This window comes from Heterodontus francisci, chromosome 30 (assembly GCF_036365525.1).
Source record: "Heterodontus francisci isolate sHetFra1 chromosome 30, sHetFra1.hap1, whole genome shotgun sequence".
NCBI lineage: Eukaryota > Metazoa > Chordata > Chondrichthyes > Heterodontiformes > Heterodontidae > Heterodontus > Heterodontus francisci.
This window is the reverse complement of record NC_090400.1, coordinates 13,463,940-13,490,584: the sequence shown is the minus strand read 5'-3', so window position 1 is coordinate 13,490,584 and position 26,645 is coordinate 13,463,940. Positions and strand designations below refer to the sequence as shown.

Sequence of the window (26,645 nt, the reverse complement as noted above, 5' to 3'; positions counted from 1 at the left end):
AGTGTTACAGTAAATGCTGCAACTCCATGTAACAAAAATATAATGTTGGTCAACATATACCAATGGGCCTAATTATAAATAAAGTTGCAGAATATATGCCCCTGTAAACAAGTAAAAATCCCAGAATACCTTGGAACAAAAACGATACTGATTTTTTTCAGTCACTTGTCACCAATGCTCATCTGCCTAATACCGAGAAGTAGCTTTCCTCGACCTGATCGGTGAAGCTAAATATGTCAGAGATCACATATGCTCTGCAGCCTGACTGGAGCACTGTACAATTTCAGAACAATTTATGGGGCCTTGAATTCAACTAAATTGCCAAAATGACATTCACTTGTTTATCACCACTGCCCACTGTTTAGACATGGTGAATGGCAAGCCAACTAACAGCCTCCTTAAGCTTTCCTTGTTGGCAAGTTGCATCTTACGCGAGGAGTATAGATTGAGCATACACTCCTGCATCTATAGTTATTTTTACTTTAAACATGTAATGCATCACTGTTACTCATATTGAATATAATTTCCTGTGCTCAGCTCAAGTTCATACCACATCACACACTCTTATCTGCCTCCTAAAAGTCAGTGTGTGTAGATCAGGAAAGAATAACCAACCTCTGCCGAACAAAAATCTTACCAATCTCAGTACTGGAAATTTCAATCGACCCCAAACATCCACAGCCTTTTTCAGATCTACACTACTTGGTATGTGAAGTGCTTCCTGATTTCTCTCTTAAATTGTCTAGCTCTGAGTGACTGCGTCCACTCATCCTGGATTCCCCCACCAGAGGAAGTAGTTTCTCTTTATATACCCTTTATCATTTTAAGCATCTCAATTAGATCACCCTTCAGTTTTCTAAATTCAAGGGAATACAAACCAAGTTTGCAGTCTGTCCTATAAGGTAACCCTCAAATCCCAGATATTGTGCTGGTGAACCTGTGCTGCACCTCTTCCAAGGCCAGTGTATCCCTCCTAATGTTTGGTGCCCAAAACTGAAGGTGGTATTCCAAATGGGGTCTATCCAAGGCTCCGTACAATTGATGCATCACTTCCTCTGTTTTGTATTCTAACCCCCTTGATTTTTAAAATAATGCAGAGCACAATGGGCTTTAAGTTGTAACCAACTCTAGGCCAAGAGTTTCCCCTTTGGATGCAATCTGTGATCTGGGCAAAAACTGCACTGTTAAAACTCATTTGCACTTCAGCAAATGTAAAAGCTTCCATAAGCCAAAACAATTGGACAGCGTTTTAGAATGAAATTTGTATAAAAAAATATTCCTTCATATGCCTGAGGTAATTTAGTGCAATTTTATAAATACAACCGAAATTGGCCTTGTCACAAAAAATAAAGGTATTTTTTAAATCAGTGTCTGGTCCACCACCCGTGAGTAATCTGATTTTAAATACCTGAAAGTAACTTTAAAAAACTGTACAAAACCATTTACTAGTTACATTCTTGTACAATCAGTTTTCAGTAAATTTAAAAAAAGCTTTTAAAACATGCCAACTTAGAAACTTTGCATCTGAAAATACTTAATTTTGAAAGCCTCCACAAAGGTCTGCAAACTAGCACAATTAGCTGAAACTCCCAATGATTAATTCAGGCCAGTTTTGTGAGCGGGGTCAACTTCTAGCACAATGCTTTTTAAGATAGCGTAGATATGGAAACTTGATTTGTATGGAACAGAATTTGCGAGTGAAATTCCTTGATCTCTTGCGTTAGTTTGGCTGATTTTGGGTGAAATGTGCTTAAAGACAGTGCAACCTAGTACAAACTTTTAAATAAATTTTTAAATGAGTGGCTTAAGTCTCCTGCTCACCACAGAAGATTTAAAAACCAGAAGTTGACCTATAACTACTGAAGCTTTGTTCTGAAATTGAGAGGATCATTCTTACTGCTGCTAATCAAAGTCACTGGACAGTAGTCCACATTGAGTTGTGCATGGAAGCAACCAGTTACCAGAAAGTACATGCTATACGCACAAGCATACCAAAGTAGAACAGCAGCTCTGAGACTCTAACAACTCATTGTTCCATAAGTTAAAATGGCATATCAAGTGAGAGATTAATGCCATATCAAAGGTTTAAAATGTCTCACATCCAGAATGCATGATCAAGTTTCTCCTGCTCAGTCTCGGTGTTATTTAACAATAAGATAGTGTAGTGAGCTTCATAAAGCTACAGGATGTGGGTTAACTACAATTACCCATCCACTGAGTCCCCAATATCAGCAATGCCATTAGTGAAACTGAGTGTTGGCCAGGTGAGCAGGTAGACCGCTGGAGTTGCTCAATCACAGATTAGTGTGTCTTGGTTTTGCTCTGCACAGTGAGCTTCTTGGGCCTGGTATGGTGTACAGCCCAGAGAAACAAACAAAAGGGAGAACTACAAAATGGCCTTTATTGGAGAAGCTTCTTGTATATCATAGCAATGGTTTAGAAATTACAGAAGAAATTTTACTTAAGTACTTAAGTCTGTTTTCCCTCAACAACAATTATATGTTTAGTGACTGAAGCTTCCTGTGCGCTGCCATTAGAGATTCAATTCGCACAAAAATGATAGCAACCTTCATGAATTTTGTCAATAAAGGAAGTGTTCTGCACGATTGAAAGGGCTGGTCAATATGAGGTTCGTTTGTGCCTCGATACAATTTTTATATACCACTAGCCGGTCTCTAATGGTGTTTCAGACATAAATAAAAATTCTTCCTGTAACTGTGCCTGATTCTTTTCCACTTTCTAATTCTTCACTTGGAACTTCAGAATCTCATGCTGGTCCTGCACATGTTGTTTTATTGTTATAATTCATTACTGTCGCTTGTAAACCAAGTTGGAGGTATCAGGTTCAGGTGGGGAAATCTGCAATATCTGCAGCTGAGAGAGAAAATAGACCGAGTGAGAGTCCAGGTCAGTGCTGCAGCTGAGAGGGACTGAAAGTGGAAACTACAGCCCAGAGGAAGAGGGGTATGGGGTTGATATGTGGAAGGCAACAGTCAGATAGGCTAGCACATCAGAGGAAGCATAAGTTAGAACTGGGACTACTATGAGTTGGGAAGCACTGAAGTTGGAGGGGTTCTGGTATTCTGGCAAGTGGCACTGGAGCTCTGAGGAAAGTTATCATGGAGAGTTGGACAAGGGGCTGCAGGCCCAAATTAGTAAAAGGCAAAATTAGGACTGATACCAGGTAGGATTTCTTTAGAGAGTGAATACATAAAACAGGCTTCTGGACATAGCTGAAAAAGTTGTTCTTCGATGATTTCCAGTAAATCAGATACAATAGCATCTTTATTGGATGAATGGCCCATTGTGCCTGCACCAGCTCTTTCAACAGTCCAAGTTCTACATCCCAGCATTTTTCCCCATAATCCAGCAAATTAGCCCTTTTCAAGTATATATCCTTTTACCTTTTGAAATTTCCAATGGAATTTGCATCTACCACCCTTCCAGGCAGTGCATTCCAGGTTTATATCGCTCCCCTTTTTTGAATAGGAGTGTAACATTTGCAATCTTCCAGTCCTCTGGCATCATGCCCATTTCCAAGGACTGAAAGATCGTGGTCAGAGCTTCTATCATCTCCATCCTTGCTTCCCTCAGAAACTTAGGATGCATCCCATCTGGACTGGGTGGCTTGTTAACATAGAGTGATGCTAATCTATTTAGAACCTCTTTCCATTTTATTTTTAGCCTATCCAATATCTCTATTCCTTCATCCTCCACTGCAACAACTTCATCCTCTTTTTAGAAGACGAAGGCAAAGTACTTATTCAGTATCTCGGTCATGCTCCACAAGAGGATTTCCTTCTTTGCTCCTAATTTTCCCCATAACTTCTTTAACTATCCTTTTATTTTTATATATTTGTAAAAGATTATTGGATTCCCTTTTATGCTACCTGCTAATCTTTTCTCATGCTCTCTTAGCCCTTCTTACATCCTTTTCCCCTGCACACACTGTAACCTGCCTGCTTTGCTTATGAAACCCCTTTTTCTGTTTTATTTTCATCTTAATTTCCTTTGTCATTCAGGAAGCTGTAGCTCTAGATGTCCCACCTTTAATCCTTTGGGAACATGCTTGGCTTATGCCAGAACCAACTCAGCCTTGATTGCCTGTGATTGTTTACTTACTGTTTTTCTGGCCAATCTGTTTCTAGTGCACCTTAGAGCCCTTCGCAAATCACTAAAATTGGCTCCCTTCCAGTTGGGTATTTTCTGATGAAGGGTCACTGACCTGAAACGTCAACTCTGCTGCTCTCTCCACAGATGCTGCCAGACCTGCTCCTGCTGAGTATTTCCAGCATTTCTTGTTTTTATTATATATTATGGGTATTTTCACTGTTGATTTTTCTTTGTCCCTTTCCATAACTGTTACGAAAGTGCCTGTGTTTTGTTAAATATATTTTTTGAGGATTCATTTTTGAAAGATTTAAGTAATGTTAAACTGTGTGGTTTTCAAAGGGGGGTCATGTAAAGGCCACTTATCTTTGGAAAGCAGTCCCTGGAAATGTCTTTTTTTAAATGAGGCACTGAGGGGTCTTGAGAGGAAAACAAGCCTTTCCAGGAAACCACCTGACTTCCAGCAACCACAAGCCTTTCTGGGAACAGAGAACTTTGAACACCTGGAGAAATTGTTTACAAAGAAGCGACAGGTCAAGACTGATGGAGGTCAAAAGGTTTACCTCCTGCTAGCGGTTTTGCTTTTGAATTGTTTTGAGTTGGGGTTGAACTGTATAAAAAAAAAGGAGAGAACCTCCAAGGAGTAAAGAGAATTCCAAGGAAGAGAAGACCACAACTGTGGGCGGCACAGTGGTGCAGGGTTAGCACCGCAGCCTCACAGCTCCAGGGACCCGGGTTCAGTTCTGGGTACTGCCTGTGCGGAGTTTTCAAGTTCTCCCTGTGACGGCATGGGTTTCCGCCGGGTGCTCCAGTTTCCTCCCACAGCCAAAGACTTGCAGGTTGATAGGTAAATTGGTCATTGTAAATTGCCCCTAGTGTAGTTAGGTGGTAAGAGAATGGTGGGGACGTGGTAGGGAATGCAGGATTAGTATAAATGGGTGGTTGTTGGTCAGCACAGACTTGGTGGGCCGAAGAGCCTGTTTCAGTGCTGTATCTCTAAATAAATAAAAAATCGAACTCAGATCAGCTTTCCAGCACCTTTGTAAAAGAGCCTGAGAAATCCACTGTGTCAATTCATCTCGTCTCCTGTCTTTGAAGAAAAGCCTAAATGAAATCTCAACACTGCCTGAAAAGAACTGTTCTAAAAGATCCCAGTGACCTGTCTACGTGTACTCAGAGGCCAGACTGTATGCCAGTTTTTGAACACAACACATCTCATCTGCTGTTTCTTCAAAAATGAGCAAGTATTCAGCCCAAGTGTTTTCTTTTGCCTGTAACAGAGCTCTAAAAACAAAAAGGTAAAAAGGGAACTTTAATATTTCAATCTGCGTGTTAATGCTTTGCTTCATTACTAATTAATTCTTGTTTTATAATAGACCGATAATTTTGTTGTTTATTAAAAAAACCTGGTTGGTGTGTTTTACTCTGGGATAAAAATAGAGTCTATGATTGACCGTATCAGTAAGTGGGAAAAAAATTTAAATATACGTTGTGACCTGTGGAGGAGTGGAACTAGAATAAACAGTGCACTCCTCCCACCTCAGTCGTAACACTACATTAAAGCTAATTATATTATGATCACCATTACTCAGGTGTTCTCCACCCTAATGGTCTTCCTCATCTGTAAGAAGCTTGTAAGCTCGAGTTCAGCAGCTACAATTATCAGGATTTTTCCTCCAGCGCTGTAGCCTTTAGCAACAGCTAAATATTAGTTGTGCTCCAGGATTAGACACAACTAGCGAGCAATGTCACAAGTGATCTGCCAGTTCATTTAAGTGCTACATAAAGTAACCAAAGCAGTATCATCTGGTACTCCAAAACAGGGAGGGCTTGATTCAATCTTAGCAGTGACTTTGCTGGGATTTTATTAGCTTAGAATGCCCGAGCTGCAGGCTGGATCAGCTACCTGCTCCCTCAGTGAAACCGGTCATTCTTAAAATTAATCCCACAGAGAACAAATCTGAACAAATTCTTCAGAGCAAATGTGTTGCAAAGAATTGAACTAGTCAGCTAACCCTTTAAGTTTCTTTTTTTTCACTTTATTTCTTTTTGTTTAGAATTCGTTTTGCATTTTCTTCACTCCTGGAATCTGGTTTGAAAAAAGTTCTCATCACTTTCTTAGATGGTGCACTACTTGAACATGAAGCAGGTCCATCTCATCATGTTGAGCATGTTGCATACCAAGTAATTAATGCAAGAACTTCAGAGTTATGTTCGTACACAGAGTATTCATTTCTTCAACATTTTACTATAAAGTTAAGTAGCACAAGCTACCGTCAGTTCCTTTTCTTTTGCAGTAAATTCATGGCAAATGTTGAGTGGTGTGGGATTCTGACCCCAATCGTTCATCCGCAATCATTTTCGTGGCCCCCAAGATTTTCTATCAGATGCATGTAAAAACCATGCCTTCATCACTACTGGATTTCAAATGAGTCCAACAGAGATTGTTAGCAAACAGAAGTGAGAAGAGCAGCTCTCATATCCCAGGTATCCACCTAAGTACTTCTTCCAGCAGCAATAACGAAATAAAAAACAGCACTGGACCGCCAGCCTCGCTGGAATACTAACCTCCACCTGACCAACTGTTCTACACTTGCTTCAGAGGTGTTGCAATAAGTTTTAAGGTTAGCTCTAGTCTGTGTATTTTTGATAAGTACTAGGGTAAGCTGACATGCCAGTTAAATATGTGGTGTGCTAAATTCATCTAAGCAGTGTACATGCATAATTTAATGCCACCAAAAAGGAAACTGATCTTTGAAAAATAATGTTTTATAATTATCTTTTTGTCAACTCTACACCACTGATGAACTCAATGAGCTGGACTGGTTTGTGAAGAAATCAGTACATGAAATATGGAAACAGCCACCAGCGATCACCTGTTGCTCACATTCTCACTAGTTATGGCATTTAAGTTGCTACTTAATTTCCTTCTAGCTATCATTCTTTTCTTATAACTACCTTTACTCAAGCTCAGGGTCACAGTGCTGTCAATCTTGCAGCAAAAGCCTTCTGCAACGGAGGCAAGGTAATATCTGGCTTCCGCGATGAAGTCGAGGCAGGGTGGCGCCCCCTGCGATGGAGGTCAGGAAAGGTGGGTCTCCCTGCGATGGAGGTGAGTGGTATATTCCAGAAAGCCTGGTGGCGAAGGATAGAACTGGAGCCAATCTTCACACACTTTTATAGGCTTTTGTTAACACAGTTACACATTACAAACATGTACCTCCTAACCCAACCCCTACAGTTTCAGTCTGTTCCTATTTATAGGACCACAAGTGAATCCCAGTTAATGCCCAGCACCTGCATACAAATTAAACACAAATATACAGACAGTGAAGCTCCCTGCAATCGAACTGAGGCATGGTGAGGCTCCCTGTGACAGAGGCAGGGACATCACTGGGCCAGGCCTTCTTGTGATGGTAGTTCCTTCCTAGTATGGACAACGTACTTCAAGCCAGCCACAAGGGCCATTTAAGTGACATGGGGAGATGCAGTACTATTACTATTAAATATAAATTGTATACATTTTGCTTCCTCTGTTTCTTTGCATAGTTCTTTTCTTTTTGAGATTAATGAGTTCTTTACATTTTTAATTGTCCTATCATTTTACACTGAATTACTTTCATGCTCTCTTTTGTCACTCACCGCTCCTTTTATTACATTAATGCCTCCTCGCAGCTGCCCCAATATGTTCCATTTAGCCCTCCATGATATCTGTAGTGAGCTAACCCCAATGCAGTATGCGTGAATGAGCACAGTAGGCCAGCACTAAATATGGAATTAAACACAGCCTCTGGATGACAGAAACAGTGACCACAGAGAATATGGTATCAGGGAGCAACAAAGCAAAAACGATTGCCAGGACCAATGGTGGAAGATTATGCTGTCACATGGCTCCCATACACAAGTCAGCTACGGAAATGAGCAAGCAGAATTCGACAGGCCACTTATTACTTAATGTAGATTTTTGCCGTCTTGGAACTCTATCCAATGCCAGAAGAATAAAGGCTGGGAATTTCCACTGAGCTGCTCCCATTCCAATGGAAAATCTGTTCCTGCAGCACTTATACCAAAGTTACAGTGGTAGAGCAGGAGCCACTCTGAATATCCTTAGCCAAAGTTATTATTTTTCCTCCTTTAATTTTTCTATCAATTTTCTCCCTCTCTCCTGCACTCCTCTCTAATTCCTGGGTACAGTTCCACAGATATCAGTCTCCCTGACCAAGTGGCCATTCTTCACATCAGTTTGGACTGCGCTGGCAATCTATTCAACAGCAGTAGGCAAAAACACCCAAGTCTAAAATGTTTCTTTTTTCTATTTATTTATGGGATGTTGGCATTGCTGGCAAGGTTAGCACTTATTGCCCATCCCAAATTGCCCTCGAAAAGGTGGTGGTGAGCCGCCTTCTTGAACTGCTGCTGTCCACACGGGTGCAGAGACATCCACAGTGCTGTTCGGGGATAGTATGGAAAACGGCATTGAAGAGGATGATCAGTAATGATTGTATTGAATGACGGAGCAGGCTTGATTGCTGAATGGCCTATGTTCCTATGATAGGGAGCAAGTTCCAGGAAATTGATTGTGACATTGAAGGAGCATCAATATTTCCCCAAATCAGGACAGTGTGTGATTTGGAGGGAGGCGAATTTGCAGCTGATGGTATTCCCACGCACCTGCTGATCTTGGCGGTAGAGGCTGCAGGATTGGAAAGTGCTGTTGAGGGAGCCTTGGCAAGTTGCTGCAGTGCATTTTGTACATGGCGCACACAGTAGCCACAGTGCAAGGGTGGTGGAGAGAGTAAATGTTTAAGGTTGTTAGATGGGGTGCTTTGTCCTGGATAGTGTCTAGCTTCTTGAGTATTCCTGAAGCTGCATTCATCCAGTCAAATGGAGTGTGCTCCATCAGCTCATGACTTGTGCCTTGCAGATGGGCGAAAGCTTTATGGAGTCTGAAGGTGACTTATATGCTGCAGAATACCTAGCCTCTGACCTGCTCTTACAGGCACGGTATTTATGTGGCTAGTCCATTACGTTTCTCATCAATGGTAACTCTCTAGGATGTTGATGGTGGGGGTTCAGCAATGATAATGCCGTTGAACGTCAAGGGGAGATGTGAGACTCTCTCGTTGGGGATAGTCATTACCTGGCAGTTATGTGACTTGAATGTTACTTACCACTTATCAGTCAAGCTTGAATGTTATCCAGGTCTGACTGCAATCAGGTACGGACTGTTACATTATCTGAGTGTTTGCGAATGAAACTGAAAATCTCATCAGCGAGCATCCCACTTGTGATCTTATGTTGGAGTAAGGCCATTGATGAAGCAGCTAATGATGGTTGGACCTACGACACTGCCTTGAGGAACGCCTGTGACGATGTCCTGGGGCTTAGATGTTTGGCATCCAACAACCACAACCATCTAGGCATGACTCCAGACAGTGGAGTGTTTTCCCTTAAGATCATTAGAAATAGAAGTAGGCTATTCGGCCTCTCGAGCCTGCTCCACCTTCCAATAAGATCATGACTGATCTGATTGCGACCTTATCTCCACTTTCCTGCCTGCCTTCCATAACCCTTCATTCACTTGTCAATCAAAAAGCTGTAAGTCAGCCTTGAATATAATCAACATCCCAGCCTTCACTGCTCTCTGGGGAAGAGAATTCCAAAGTCTAAAGACCTAAGCGAAAAAAATTCCTCATCTCCATTTTAAATCGGAGACCCCATATTTTTAAACAGTGTCCCCTAGTTCCAGCCAAGGGGAAACATTCTCCCAGCATCCACCCTGTCAAGTCCACTTAGAATCTTATATGTTTCAATAAGATCACCTCTCATTCTTCCAAACACCTATGAGTATAGGCACAACCTGCTCAACCTTTCCTAAGACAATCCCTTCATCCCAGGAATCAGTGGGGTGAACCTTCTCTGAACTGCTTCCAATGGAATTATATTCTTCCTTGAGTAAGGAGACCAAAACTGTACAAAGAACCCAGATGCAGTCTCACTAAGGCCCTGTACGGCTGTAGCTACACTTCCCTACTTTTATACTCTATTCCCCTTTCAATAAAGGCTAACATTCCATTTGCCTTCCTAATCACTTGCTGTAACTGCATGCTAGCTTTTTGAGATTCATGCACCAGGACACCCAGATCCCTCTGTGCCACAGATTTCTGCAGTCTCTCATTTAAATAATATTCTGCTTTTCTATTCTTCCTGCCAAAATAGCTAAGTTCACATTCCTACGTTATATTCCAGCTGCCAAATTTTTGCCCACTCACTTAACCTATCTATATCCCTTTGCGACTCTTTGCGTCCTCACAATTTGCTTTCTTACCTATCTTTGTACCATCAGCATATTTAGCTACCATACACTCAGTCCCTACATCCAAGTCATTAATATAGATTGTAAATAGTTGAGGCCCCAGCACTGATCCCTGTGGGACTCCACTTGTTAGTTTGTCAACCTGAAAATGTCCCATTTATCCCAACTCTCTGCTTCCTGTTAGCTAGCCAATCCTCTATCCATGCTAATATATTACCCCAACACTATGAGCTCTTATCTTGTGTAGTAACTTTTGATGTGGCACCTTATTAAATGCCTGTTGGAAATCTACTTGTGCCATCAATTCATCCATTTTGTTCTGAATGCTGTAGGCATTCAGATACAGAGCCTTTAATTCTGTCTTTTTACCGTTGTTCCATACTCTGACCTTATCTGTTAGTGCACTCTTAAGTTTATATGCTCTGTCCCTTTCCGTCACACTGTGATGATCACTACCCTGCACTATTTCCTTGTCCTTCCACTGTAACTTAGCAAATCTCTCCCCACATGATCCCTCTCCCCACCCACCCCCCAATTAGAGTTTAAAGCCTTCTCTGCAGCCCTAGTTATACAATTCGCGAGAACACTGGTCTCAGCACAGCTCAGGTGAAGACCGTCCCAAATAGTACAGCTCCCTCTCTTCCCAGTACTGGTGCCAGTGCGCCATGAATCAAAACCCTTTTCTCCCACACTAATCTTTGAGCAATACATTCAATTCTCTGATCTTATTTACCCTATGCCAATTCACTCGCAGCTCATGTAGCAACCCAGAGATTATCTTGTGCTGCTTTTTAATTTAGCCCCTAGCTGTTCATAATGCTTAATCTATGTCATCGGTACACACATGGGCCACAACTGGATCCTTCCCTTCCCACTGCAAGTTCCTCTCCAGCCCGAGCAGATATAGCTAAATAAATATAGGATAGGAATAAGAAGCAAAGTAACACTGAATGAGTTTTCTCCTCACCAAAAAGCTAAGCAAAAAAGAGCCGTAGTGCTACCCGAGCTGCAATTAACTAGCTCAAACAGGGATTAAAACTGCCGCCTGGCTCCTATCAGTCACTTAGGGCAGTTAACCAGAGGAAGCTTCATAAGAGGAAATTCCATTTCTAGATCTCCTCCACTGAGTAAATGGGAGAAACAGAACACAATAGCTTGAATTGAGACTTTGACCAACTGCAACTAGTCTAAAAGTCTTTGTTCAGTCAATCAAACAGCACCTCTTAATGTTTGACCCAATTGCATCATCTCAAGGCAACAGGTCAAATTTTGCCAGGAAATTCTCAATGGGAGCAACACAAAAGGTGAACATTAAAATAAACACAAATCCACAATTTATTGAATTTGCTGAATTTCTTCCGAAGTTGTAATTGCTGGCTCCAGAATGATAGGTTGCTCTGATTGCTCAGTGAATGCGAACTGTACCTAATGACATCACAACCATATCAGTTACACGGACATATTTGCATTTGGACGTCACAGGGAAGAATAATAAAACAGGCCTTACTTTACTGCATTTTCCATTAGTTATATGTGCAAGCTACCTTTACCACAGGATACCTAATGCAGGATTCTACAGTACACTGGGAAAGTAAAGGTATGTCAAGTTATGGCCAGAGGTTGATCATTGTGCTACTGTGTTTAGTATTAACAGATGCAGCAACTTACAGTTACAGGGACTGTAATGAGGATGAAAGTCTCAAAGCAAGCTGTGGTGCGTAATGAGCACAGAGAAACGTGGGAAAACTTGTTCGGGGTCCTCGGACACAAGCACAAATTTTCCAATCTCATAACTCTTAAGAAATAGCACAATTGCCTTTGATTGAAACGTCCCTAATTTTTCTACAAGAGTTTATTAATTTTTTTAAAAACCCATTTCATGGGATGTGTGAAGGTGGCGGTGAGCTGCCTTCTTGAAACACCACAGTCCATCTGGTGTAGGTACACCCACAGTGCTGTTAAGGAGGGAGTTCCAGGATTTTGATCCAGCGACAGTGAAGGAACAGAGATATATTTCCAAGTCAGGATGGTGCGTGGCTTGGAGGGGAACTTTCAGGTGGTGGTGTTCCCACGCGTCTGCTGCCCTTGTCCTTCTAGGTGGAAGTGGCTGCCGGTTTGGAAGGTGCTGTCCAAGAAGGTGTGGTGAGTTGCTGCAGTACATCTTATAGACAGTTGGGCATGGGACACTATCCTAGGAACTCCTGCAATGATGTCCTGGGGCTAAGATAATTGGGTTCCAACAACCACAACCAGCTTCTTTTGTACTAGGTATAACTGCAAGCAGTGAAGAGCTTTCCTGCTGATTTTCAATGATTTCATTTGGGCTAGGGCTCCTTGATGCCACACTTGGTCAAATGCTGCCTTGATATCGAGGATCTAGGATTTTATATATATATATCAGTTCCCTGCTAATCTTTTAAAAAAGTTAAGATATTCAAGCAAGAAAATCCTGATTAGCTTGATTTCCCTCTTCCTTTAAGGTGTCTGGGTCCTCCACCACCAGTACTAACCTGTCTATTGTAATTCCATTAGAGTAGGAAAAACCACATATTTCGCACCTACACTCCTTTTGTCTCAACAGATCACTTTCTCACATTAAAAATCATTTAAACCTGAATTTGTGGAAATTTAATTGTTGCTAATTTTTCACTTTTGAATGATATTTCGAAGGCTCATTCATTTAACTGCCTGCCCCTGCAGCTCTTTTATGAAGTCAGGGTCTCAGAGTTCAAATGTTGATGGCAAGCTTGATTTCTCCAAAATGTAATTTAAGTAGGAAAAAAAAATTTAAAAAGCATACCAGACTGTCCAATCCACCTCCCAAAAGGTCCACAGCTCCCATCTGCATTGAAGACATTTGTGGTACATTGACAGGGGGTCCCAGGTCAAGGTTCAGCAGGTCACCCAGAAGGTCACCTTGGGATGGAATAACTTGAGGCTGCTGCTCTAAAGTCAAGTTTGCTGTAGGGGTTGGCCCAACTGGACTATCGGGCTCAATTCTAAAGAGGAGAGAAATATAGAATTAAAGCATTACTCACAAAGCACACGCAACAATTTCAAACTAGGAGAATTAGGAGGCGCTTGCATAATGATAACAGATAATGATAATAGATAACAGCACATCTGTCACTGCTTCCCGTATCAGATGCTAACACTACATGTACATGTTACTTGAACCGAAGATAGACATCATTTAGACAGCAATCTGAGAAACAGTCCCTCCAATTGCAGCTTGCTCTGTCCTTAATATACTACAGATCTACAAATAGAGTTGTTAGCAAACATGTACAAGAGCTAACATTGAGATACATACAAATCAGTGATAGCAGTACAAGTTCAGTGAATTGTCAGTATTTACCCAAATTTTACAGAACAGGCCATTGTTATAAACAAAGGAGTGAGATTCTCAAAGTCACTCATCAGCTTTCTGATCACATTTTACAATGCAACTTCTGATTCTCTGTCACAGCAGTCTGCATCACCCCAGCCATTAAACGGTTTGAAAATTGAAACTTCCACAGACGCTCAGTATCTGTGTTTTTGGACAACAGTTCGAGGCTCTTCATTCAGGTTCCTGACAATCACACCCATGCAACCCAGCACTGAACAGAGGTTGATAATAACAAGGACACGAACCACTCATCTCCAGTCAAGAGCTCAGCTGTGAAAACTTTAATGATGAAAATCTAAATGAGAAAGCTATTATAGACTTTTAGTTCTGATTCATATATGGCGGAGACATGCAAGGGTAGGGTGTCTGGAGGACTCCACAGCAGGACAATACTTTCTGGACTGGAAATATCTGTTTTCAATATGCAACTGGTTCCTAGTAATAAGCATCTTAATCTTTCCTGAATATTACTGCAAGTTAAATACACCCTTAGGGATTAATACAGCAGCAATGTAATTTTCTTTGTCAGTTCAGATCATTGTACTGTTCCTCAATACAAACTTGAAAACTTGCTTTGTTCTTCATTATAGCAGAGGAACAGAAGGTATTGGTTAAGGGACAAGGGCCAACAGATCCCAATGATGACTATGGTCACTCCATTCCCTTACCACTACCAGATCAACTGATATTTTGGGGGTGGAAGGGGACAGTGATGAGATAGATCAACAAAAAGCTAGGAAAAGAGAAAATTGATTTGAGAACAGAAGGGTGCTGTAGAAGGTACACCAAGACTCAATTCATGGAAAAAATATAGCACAGACAGAGACCATTCAGCCCATCGTGCCTATGTCAGCAGTTTCCATCCATTAGCAGTTGTGGAAATATATACAAATTCTAACCATTATACATTATTTCTGCGATGGGAAAAAAATTAACCATGTCTAATGATCTTATGTTCTTTTGGGTTGGGGAGGGTGAGGCCATAGAAGTGCTGGCTTACTTGGTTTCTATAAATTTTATATTTCAAAAAATTATAAACTTTATGGATTAAGCTTTGTTTAGTCTCAAATAGGCCGGACTGTAAATATTGCTACTACTCGCACCTCAAGACTCACTGTCACTTCATTTTTGCTTAAATTGGGAAACCAAATGGGAGAACCAATCCTCATAATGCAGTGACCAACAAGGCTGAAAAGAGGAAAAGAGGCAAGCCAAATAGGGAAGTAGCAATCAAGTGACACCAAGCTTGCGTTTTAAAAACATTGCAAGTGGAAGGAAAGACTGAATGAGGTATGGATTTTCACAGAATGAAGGTACTGGATGAGAATCAATGAGAATAGAAGACTGTACAATGAATCATTATATCAACATACTATAGTGTCTGTTCTGATGAAGGTTTATTGATCTGAAATGTTAACACTGTTTCTCCCTCCACAGATACTGCCTGACCTGCTGAGTATTTCCAGCATTTTCTGTTTTTATTTCAGATTTCCAGTATCCACAGCATTTTGCTTCTGCACTATAGTGTCTAGGAAGGAGATGTGAAAAAATTCTTAAGGACTGATGCAAGGTGTTTTTTTAAAAAGTTCATTCTGGAAGAACCTGGGAGGAGGTGAATATATAGAATTAGTCATTACAGTGCACGAGCATTGGAAATTGCACACGAGGGTGGGTGATTTGAAGGAAATTGACAAGAGGTATCATCTACCAGACAGCATTACGACTATGAGAGATAATGATGCATCGTTTGAATATTAAAACATGGAAGGATACAAGGTCATTCAGACCATTCCATACAAAGACCAAGTATAATTTCATTCTACCCTTGGAGCAGGGAGACAGCAGTGAGAGACTTGCAGAATATTAACTCGGGAAATGAAATATGTTCTGCTAAAGCCCATAATGGAGAAGCTTGTACATACTGTGGGGGAGAAATTGTTGGACAAAAAAACTGAATTCCATACTTTATATTTTAAAGCAGAGGCCCAATGATTAATCAAAATTCATTTTCCCCAGTCAACACAAAAGTGAACATGTTCAGACTGAAAGAAAATCAGGAAAAATGCTTATATTGGCAGAATTTAAAAAAAATCTTGAACCATGACTGGACACCACATGGGCATAGGAAATGGTTTAGCTGAGCAATATTCGATGGCTTTGTCCACTGGAAATCAGATTGCAGTCAAAAGCAGTTAATTCAATTTTGAACAGCTCTCTTGAAAAGGAGCAAAATAAATTTCTCATTATGAAACCAACCAAACATTGATGGCGAAATGTAAACAGAGATATTTGGAGCAGTGTTCCCAACTTTGTTGCAAACTATGGCTCAATATTGGAGATTGTGTGGTTAGATTGATATACTAGAATGTTCATCTGACTGCATCTGGGCTCAGAAAGCATTTTCTCCTTGGAAGTTTCACTTATTCACCTCCCTCAAATTACTTAATAAGTTGGACAGAGCCCACAACCATGCACACTGTTACTATCATGAGATACAGACACATTGGGCCAAACGATCTTCCCTCGTTTCACGCTTTATGTCCCACATATTTACGACGACAGGTTTTGTGTACTGCTGCCTAAGCATTGTACCCTCCCACATTGGGTTATTCATTAAAGTATATAAATCTCAGGTATAGCACCAGTCTCTGCTAAATCAGTGGCCTGCATGCCAAGTTAACAAGATGGAAAACAATTGCTTTAAATTAGTCCGCCAACCACATCAGACCAAGTTGTTGGAACAATAACCTAATATATACTCTGAGCACAGCACTTTGCCAATTCTGTCACACACCCTTTTGAGTCTGCAGCACCGTCAGATTTGGACATGTCATCTATACCTGTACATCAGTCCTTGCTGCTGGCCAACACAGATGTAACTCAGTTTTGTGTGTGACGGAATACAGGATAGCCAGTAACATAGTTGGTTCTTTTTTATTTATCAGAGGAAACCTTTTCTAATGTTCTGGAGTTCGTAGTTTTTGTTGAACTTTAGCCAAGAGTGCCAAGCAATGCAACATTGCACAACAAAAGGCTAATGTGCACTCAAGGGCAAACTGTTGCTACCCAGTATGAAATGATATCCGTCTTGAGCAGATGAAGTGGGTCATCAAGTACGAGATACTAGAGAGCTCTGTATTTTAAGGTATCAAGCCTGCAATTTGCAATTGAACAGAAAATGTCTGACCAAATCTCTTTTATAGCTTTGCTCTCATTGGTACTAACCCTCCGAGTTGCATTGGTAGGTGCTTGCGGTGGATCCCGTGGCTACCCTCCACAAATGCATTTGGAGGTTTGTGGTAAACAGATGCCAATGACCCGATGTGACAGATGAGCTCATCCAGCAGGGTTGGTTCAATCAGGTCGGTCTCCTCAGAGATCAGCGGTTTTTCAGACAGTACCACCTCTTTTGCAGCCACAGGGTCCGTGGACAGCAGGCGCCAATAAATGTAGCCACGGTCACGGAGATCAGGGTTATCAGAATCCTGGAAACAAACAGAAAACTAAATATTACCAAATCTACGGCCTTTTTCACCTAGTATAATAGTGCAGGTTACTCCCGACCCAATTTTGGGACCGGTCAGTAAAATAAATCATTCGATGTCTCCTTAGCACACCAAAATACTGAACGTAAACACAAGAAAATAATGTGAGCATCATAGAACGCTCTCTCTCACTGGGATGCAGTTTAAAAAGACTTGGTGCATCATCGCCTGAAACTATAAAATGCAGGTTCTCACACGTGGAGGACTGCTGGCATTCCATGGTGAGGTACCCAACACCTTGGAACATCTGAACATAAAGGAAGTCTTGACTCGACAAGCATGTCAGATCACAGATTGAGCAGTATATACAATAACAACTAATATATAAGCAGTGTAGGATCACAGAATAACTCACAGTTTGGGCTGTGCAAGTTACGTTCCATGGAATGAGAAGTGGTTTACTGACTAAACATATACCTCAAACTTACAGAATTGTCAGGGTGAATTGCTGCATTTGTGTGCATTATATGTAGACGTTTGAAGAGAGTACGCAAAACAGAAATCTGGTATTAAATTATAGGCAGACGAAGACAGGAACTGGCAGTAATTCAGACATTTCTAATGAGGAGTTAGGCAATACAAAGTTCAGGGTTCTTGGGTAAACTGCACTGTGAATTGAATAACCCATTGTAATGGATATAGGGAAGATCAGACATAGAAGGGATGAACTCAACTTTACTGCTTAAAACCAGAGGAAGTGCGCTGCAATATTGCTTGAACAAATTTCATCTCAAATACAATAGTGAAGGTGTAGAAGATCTTACTCCCCTAAAACAATTCCAATAAAATCCAGTAAATGTGGGGAATACACAGAATGGCAAGTCAAGGTCTGAAAGGGAAAGATAAGATCAACATTCCAGATCTCACCTGAATGTTAAAAGTACTGGAACACAAGGTTATATTTGATTCTCAGCAATTTTTCTTCTTCTCATCTCCAATAAAACGCAATATTACTAAAAACACTGACTTCATAATATGTTTGCGAATAAGACACTCAGTAGCAGCACGAGCTAACAAACAATAGAGGTATCATTATGCTACTGGGTGTATTCTATCGGCCACTAATGAGTGGGATAGATACAGGAACAAATTTGCAAGGGAATTACAGCGAGGTGCAAACACTATAGAGTAGTTATAATGGGGACTTTAATTATCATAACTGACTATGTTAGTAATAGTGCAAAGGGCAGAGAGGGAGAAGAGTTTCTGGTATGTTTAGGCAAATTTTCTACATCAGAAGGTTTCCAGCCCAATAAGGAAGGAAGCATTGTTGGATCTCGTTCTGGTGAATGAGGTGGGTTGAGTGGATCAAGTTCAGTGGGGGAACATTTAGGACAGTGATCAGGGTATCATAAGGAAAAGGACAAGGAGCATCTAGAGTAAGAATATTTAATGAGAGGAGGGTCAATTTTAGTGGGGTGAGAATGGGTCTGTCCCAGGTAAATTGGAATCAAAGATTGGCAGACAAAACTAACGGAACAATGGGCTGCATTTAAATAGGATATGGTCCAGGTACATTCCCACGAGGGGGAAAGGTAGGGCAAGCAAAACCTGAACTCCCTGGATGACAAAAGAGATAAGAGGGTATGATGCAGCAAAAAAAAAGGGTGCTTATGACAGATGTCAGATTGATAACACAAGTGACAATCAGGCTGAATATAGAAAGTCCAGAGGTGAAGTGAAAAAAAAATGAGAAGCATGGAGAAGGTATGAGAAGAGACCAGTAGCTAACAAAGGGAACCCAAAAGTCTTCTAAGCATATAAATAGTAAAAGGGTAGTAAGAGGAGTAGTAGACCCGATTAGGGACCAAAAAGAGGATTTACACATGGAGGCAGAGGTAACAAGTGAATACTTTGCATCAGTCTTTACCAAGGAAGATGCTGCCGAAGTGAAAGAGTAGGTAGTTGAGATACTGGATGGGCTAAACATCAATAAAGAGGAGGTATCAGAAAGGCTGGCTGTACTTAAAAGTTGATAAGTCACCAGGACTGGATCAGATGCACCCAAGGATACCAAGGGAAGTAAGTGTGCAAATTGCAGAGGCACTGGCCATAATCTTCCTTAGATATGAGGGTGGTGCCAGACGACTGGAGAATTGCAAATGTGTCACCCTTGTTCAGAAAAGGGTGTAAGGATAAACCGAGCATCTACAGGCCAGATAGCAGAAGTAAACATTTGCTTTTCAGACTGCAGGAAGGTACACCGTGGGGTTCCTCGGGTTGTAACCAGGACCACTGCCTTTCTTGATCTATACCAATCACCGAGGTGTGGGAGTGCAGGCTACAATTTCAAATTTTGCAGATGACAAACTTGGAAATATTGTGAACTGTGAGGAGAATAATGAGAGACTTCAAGAGGACACGGACAGGCTGGTGAATGGGCAGACATGTGACAGATGAAATTTAATGCAGAGACGTGTGATAGGAAGAATGAGGAGAGGCAATATAAAATAAAGGGTAAAATTCTAAAGTGGGTGCGGAAACAGAGGGACCTAGGAGTATATGTGCACAAATCGCTGAAGGTGGCAGGGCAGGCTGACAAAGCAGTTAACAGCATACGGGATCCTGGTCTTTATAAACAGAGGTATAGAGCACAAATGCAAGGAGGTTATGGTGAACCTTTATAAAACACTGGTTCAGCTTTAACTAGAATAGTGCGTCCAATTCTGGGCACCACACTTTAGGAAGAACGTGAAGGCATTAGAGAGGGTACAGAAAAGATTTACAAAAATGGTTCGAGAGATGAGGGACTTCAGTTCATGGATAGATTAGAGACGCAGGGGCTGTTCTCCTTAGAGAAAAGATGACTGAGAGGAGATTTGATAGAGATGTCCAAAATCATGAGGGGTCTGGACAGAGTAGATAGCGAGAAACTTTTTTGTTTGCGGAAGGGTCAAGAACCAAAGGTCACTGATTAAAGGTGAATGGCAAAAGAACCAAAAGGTGACATGAAGAAAAACCTTTTTTTTAAAAAAAAAAGGCAGTGAATGGTCAGAATCTGGAATGCACTACCTGAGAGACTGGTGAAAGCAGATTCAATGATGGCTTTCAAAAGGGAATTGAATAATTGAAAGATTTTCAGGGCAATGGGGAAAGGGCAGGGGAGTGGGACAAGCTGAGTTGCTCTTGCAAAGAGCCGGCACAAATACAATGGGCCTAATAGCCGCCATCTGTGCTGCAACCATTCTATGATTCTAATATGGACATCACACACTAAATGCTTTCCTTTTAAAAGCTCCAGGGACCCATGAACTCAATACATGTATGTATTCAATGTTCACTAGACCAAAGTAGCACAAAGGGAAAAGTGAAGGCAGTTACATACACAGGCAAGATTGCAGTGTATAATATTTTGTATCCGCTATGCATGAGCCTTCCCCATTACCTTTGGTTTAACAGCATAATGTCAACAGATAGAAAGATATTTAGCAGTTCACAGTCAATCATGAGTATCTTGTATAAATTATTTTAGTATGCTTCACTCAGCTCAGCTCAAAATATCCAATTCAGGTAATTCTACCAAAAAAGGGTTAATATTGTATGGATCTATTTTGGTGTAGTGGACTCAGCTCAATTTTATTTCAATTGAGAAACTTAAGTGCAGGGCCAAAGGCCATATTACAGGACACCACCAAGGTTGACGAGACCGAGAAGAGATAAATCTAGTAGTATTTGGGTGATGGCAAGATTGGATTTTTAAGAGCCTATACATTGCAGGTAGAATAAAAGATCAGGGCGTAAGAAATGAACAAAAAAAAAGAGTTCAACATTGCAGAAATCTCCAATATAGCAGGACACAGTGTATAACACTACAGCTCTTAGGATTTCAGTGATTCTGCCTTGGTTATCGTGTTTGGACAACTCTAAATGTAATGAATTTAATACTCAATTTCACCACAATGCTGAAACTAATTTGTCAAACTGCATCACTACCAATGTGCTTTCCCATTTTATTAGTTTATTAATATCCAATTTCATTTTATGCTTTTGAAGGATTGTCTTCTGTGTAAGTAAAGTTTAATTCATGCCAAACCTAATTTCTCTCAAGACCCTTCATACTCAAAGACAAGAGTTTTAGCTTTTCTCTTCCTGATATGGAGGCAGAGGCTTTTGCCAGTGTAGGATTCCACTGCTAGGCATCTCACTCAAATGGTCTTTTGACTGCAAGCCTAGACACGTCATTGGGCAATTATTCAACCATGAACAGCATTATAGCCGAATCCAATCCTCCCTCCCCAACAGTCATATGGGTACCATCAAGGGAAAAATTAGAGCAATTTCACCAGCCCCCACACACACTTTTCCAGATGCACTGAGGCAAACTGTACTTCCATTTACCCTGCTTTTAATACACCAACTTGGCACAGATGAGGGAATTGGATTTGGGACCCTCCCAGTTTGTATTCCATACCGCAGCGCAATGTAGTTTGCAGGTGATGTGAAAACTGGCTGTGTGGTTCAGCATGAGGAAGAAAGTGGTAGACTGCAGGAAGATATCAATTGACTGGTCAGGTGGAGAGAAGAGAGGCAAACGGAATGCAATCTGGAAAAGCGTGAGGTATTGCATTTCGGGAGGACAAACAAGCCAAGGCAGGGCACATAATTGGTAGGATACTGAAAAGTGTAGAGCAGGGTTGTCCAACATACCGCCCGTGGGCCAGGATTTGGCCCGCCAGAGGTTCCCATCTGGCCCGTGGGTGTGAACTGCACCTGGGGCCGATCCTCATCCTCGCCATGGCTCCGTGACTGGAGGGGGGTGGAATTTCCCTTTGTCGTCTACTTGCAGACCAGCCTTTTTAAAACCATCTCGTTGTCAGTTTCACAGCTGAAGCAGGAACGCGCTTCTCAACTTTGAGAGATTCAGGGTTCAGACTTTTTTTTTAAAGCCCGTTGGAAAGTTTTGGGGGGGGGGGGGGGGGGGGAAGAGACGGGGTGGAGGGGACACGGGAGCGGGGGGGAAAGAGAGAGGGGGGGGGGAGCAGAATGGGGGCGAGGCGATGCCGAAGAGGGGGGGGGAGCGACGCCGAGGAAAGGGAGAGCACAGGGGGAGACAGGCAGAGAAAGAAAGAAATGTCTCCCCTGACAGATGGGCATGCAGCCAGAATACTATGCATCGCTACATCAAATAAGTACAATGCCAGATATGACACTAAATCAATTTTCAATAGACTGACGAGAAATTAAGTCAATAAATTTGTCTTCTCATTTAAAGCCTCGCCACAAAAATGGACATTGTTTTTATTAGTAAGATAAATTGTTACTGCCTTTATCTTTTGAAATTTGCTCACCAGCGCCCCGGCACCCCACACCCAGGCCGAGCAAAAATCATGATGCGACCCTTCACCGGATAAGATTGGACAACCCTGGTGGAGAGGAACAGAGGGACCTTGCATGTCCACAGATCTCTGAAGACAGCAGGATAGGTAGATAACGTGGTTTAGAGGTATACAGGATACTTTTCTTTATTAGCCGAGGCTCAGAGTAGGGGAGGTTATACTTGAACATTTTAAACCACTACTTAAGCCACAGTTAAAGTACTGCATACAATTCTGGTCATCACATTACATCGGTTTACTGGGAAATTTTAATCTTACTGATCAGCCTCAGTGGTTTATTCACAAACCATGGAGGGAGGAAGGACAATTGAAGCTCCAGTCAACCATGACCTCTTGCACAGCTTGAAGTACAATTGGCTGAAGCTAAAGAATAGCTGTCTGCCCTTTTGGCAGGAGACAGATTGAACAAAGATTAAATAATACATTTGAAAATTTATTTCAATGGACTGTGTGCTATTACAAGCAACTTCGCATCAGTCATATGTCCACAAGTTAGGAAGATCCCAAGAGTGTTTTGGCCAGTTCCACGTGCAGAGATATGAATCAGATTCTGCTGCCGGACTGCACATGTTTGACTGATAATACTTGAATTAGGCTGAGTACACATAAAAATGTTTGAAAAAGACAATGTTTTGTTCAAATGTTTATAGTATAGTTAAAACTGGAAATAGATTATTTGGAAATGTGATCTTATTTCTGCTGGCATTTCTCCACACAAAAATGGTGTTTAGATTTGCAATAAATAATAAAGGCACAAATAAATTAGATAAGGTAAGCATAATGAGAGAGGAAGTGCTTGAGGATCAGACATCCCTGAAAGTGGATAAATCACCAGGAACAGATGTTTTGCATCTCAGGCTGTCAAAGGAAGCCAGGGAGGAAATAGCAGATGCGCTGAGGATCATCTTCAAATCCTCAATAGATACAGGCGAGGTAACCAGATGATTGGAGGTCTGTGAATGTTGTACCATTATTTAAAAAGGGTGCATGAGATAAGCCAGGTGATTATAGGCCTGTCAGTTTTACCTCAGTGGTGGGTAAATTGTTGGAATCTAGTCTGAGAGACAGGACAAACTTGATTGAGTTTTTTGAGGAAGTAACAAGGATTGATGAGGGTAGTGCAGTAGATGTGGTTTACATGGATTTTAGTTACACATCTGACAAGGTCCCACATGGCAGACTGGTCAGTAAAATGAAAGCCCATGGGATACAGGGGGAATGTGGCAGGTTAAATCCAAAATTGGCTCAGTGACAAGAAATAAAAAGGGTAGTAGCCAACGGATGTTTTTGTGAATGGAAAGCGGTTTCCAGTGGTGTTCCACAGAGCTCAGTCTTGGGTCCCTTGCTGTTTGTGGTATATATTAATGATTTGGACTTAAATGTGGGAGACATGATTGGGAAATTTGATGACTCAAAAATTAGCCATGCAGCTAACAGTGAGGAGGAGAGTCGTGGACTCCAGAATGGTATCAATGGTTTAGTTGAGTGGGCGGAAAAGTGGCTAATGGAATTCAATCCAAAGTAATGTGAGGTGATGCATTTGGGGAGGGCAAATAAAGCGAGGGAACATACAATAAACGGGAGGATATTGAGAGGGGTAGAAGTGAGAGACCTTGGAGTGCACGTCCACAGGTCCCTGAAGGTGGCAGGACAGGTACATAGAGTGGTGAAGAAAGCATATGGATTGCTTTCCTTTATTGGCCAAGGTACAGAATACAAAAGCAGGGATGTGATGCTGGAGCTGTATAAGAGCGCTGGTTAGGCTGCAGCAGGAGTACTGCATGCAGTTCTGGTCACCACATTACAAGAAGGACATAATTACTCAGGAGTGAGTGCAGAGGAGATTTACAAGAATGTTGCCAGGGCTTGAGGGTTGCAGCTATGAGGAAAGATTGGATAGGTTGGGGTTGTTTTCCCTGGAATTGAGGAGGCTGAGGGGTAACTTGATTGAGGTGTATAAAATTATGAGGTGCCTAGATAGAGTAGACAGAAAGGACCTGTTTTCCCCCTGGCCGGTTACCAGGGGACACAGATGTAAGGTGATTGGTACAAGGATTAGAGGGGACATGAGGAGAAACCTTTTCATCCAGAGGGTAGTGGGTGTTTGAAATTCACTGCCAGGATCGGTGGTGGAGGCAGAAACACTCAATTATTTTCAAAAGGTACCTGGACATGCACCCAAGGTGCTGTAACCTGCAGGGCTATGGACCAGATGCTGGAAGGTGGGATTAGTTTGGGTGGATAGCTCATTTGGCCAGTGCAGACACGATGGGCTGAATGGCCTCCTTCTGTGCTGTATTTTGTTCTATGTTCGAAATAATCTGGGTATGAGCCGATTTGACATGATCCAGATCGATGTGTTAAATTGCTAAAAACCCAGGGATCCATGCAGACGCTGCAGAGTACCCTGGTCGGACTGTGCCTGGAACACTTCAAAAGTTCTGCTCACTGCAGTGCAAGCATACCACCCAGCTACAAGACTGACCCCAGTGTCAGGGGAACTACGAAAAACCACCAAATAAATTCCAACCTCCCCCCCTCAAAAAGACATATCTCAGAGGGAAACCTTACAGAAGTATATAAAAACTAAACAGGACAGAAAATGTGATCAAACAATCCTTTTAAATATGTCAAGGCAATAAGACAAGAGGGCACAGGTTCCACATTGAAGACAGAATGCATGACATCAGGAAAAATTTCTTCATATAAAAGCTTGAACAGGTTGAAAACACGATGGTTAAGGTCAGAACACCAAACTCATTTAAGGAACAGGAGGTCACTAATCTGAAGACAGTATGGTTGGAATTTTGGGAAAATCTGGTTAAAAGTTTTGGGTTGGCCTCTTGGTAAATAGTCCTGGTCACACTCCTAGGCGGTCCGACGATCTTTATGCTCAGGAATATGCCCACACAGCCCAATATCAAATTATACAGTAGGATAACCCAGGCATCTAACAATATGTCTTTATTATCTGAGCTGGATATTGTTGCAATATCACATGCATTTCTCCAATTCTTCAGTAGAGAGTCTCAAACACTAGTGAGACAAGGCTCATATAAATCAGTAATAGCAACAGTAAAAGTAGAGTAACAGTAATAGCAAATCATACTTCCTTCATCCAATCTCACATCTCTCCTCACAAAATAAAAGAAAAAGCACGCACCCTGTCTTTTTCAAACACTGACCGACTTGCTTTTGGCATTACCTTTCTTTCTAATTACAAAATCTAAATTCTTGTATTTTAGCTTCCAGTGCTGGGGCCCAGATCTTACAACCTTGTGTTTAAGACCTGCCAAAATGCCTCTTTTTTCCCATCTCTGAGTAAATACAGGAAATGAAAGGGCAGGGCTTCCAAGTCCTTCCCCATTCAGGAATTTGCCAGCAGTCCTGGCAACCAAGCTGACTATCTACTCTCAATCTGTATCAATGATTTGGATGTGGGGGACAAAAAGTAATATTTCCAAATTTGCTGATGACACAGAACTAGGTGGGAATGTAAGTTGTGAGAAGGATGCAAGGAGGCTTATAAGGGACCTACACATGCTAAGTGAATGGGCAAGAACAAGGCAGATGGATTACAAAGTGAATAAATGTGAAGTTATCCAATTTGGTAGAAAAAAGTGAGTATTTCTGAAATGGAGGGGGGTTGGGAAGTGTTGATGTCCAAAGGGACCTGGGTGTCCTTGTTCATGAGTCACTGAAAGCTAGCATGCAGGTGTAGCAAGCAATTAGGAAGGCATACGGTATATTGGCCTTCAATGCAGGGGGATTTGAGTACAGGAGTAAACAGGTCTTGCAGCAATTGTAGAGCCTCGGTGAGACTGCATCCGGCATATTGTGTACAGTTTTAGTCTCCTTATTTAAGGAAGTATATGCTTGCCATAAAAGGAGTGCAACAGAGGTTCACCAGACTAATCCCTGGGATGGTGGGTCTCATGAGGAGAGAT

The 26,645-nt window shown here is 41.6% G+C and overlaps 1 protein-coding gene across 1 annotated transcript in view; it reads right to left on the bottom strand.

Moving 5' to 3' along the window:
* Positions 1 to 26,645, bottom strand: part of ap2b1 (adaptor related protein complex 2 subunit beta 1) — a 266,519-nt gene that overhangs the window by 176,865 nt on the left and 63,009 nt on the right. The window contains exons 13-14 of the mRNA XM_068009879.1: positions 17,043 to 17,302; positions 13,227 to 13,425 (exon numbers count right to left, since the gene is read on the bottom strand). Coding sequence (XP_067865980.1) covers positions 13,227 to 13,425; positions 17,043 to 17,302 — 459 coding nt within the window. The remainder of the gene's footprint in view (positions 1 to 13,226; positions 13,426 to 17,042; positions 17,303 to 26,645) is intronic.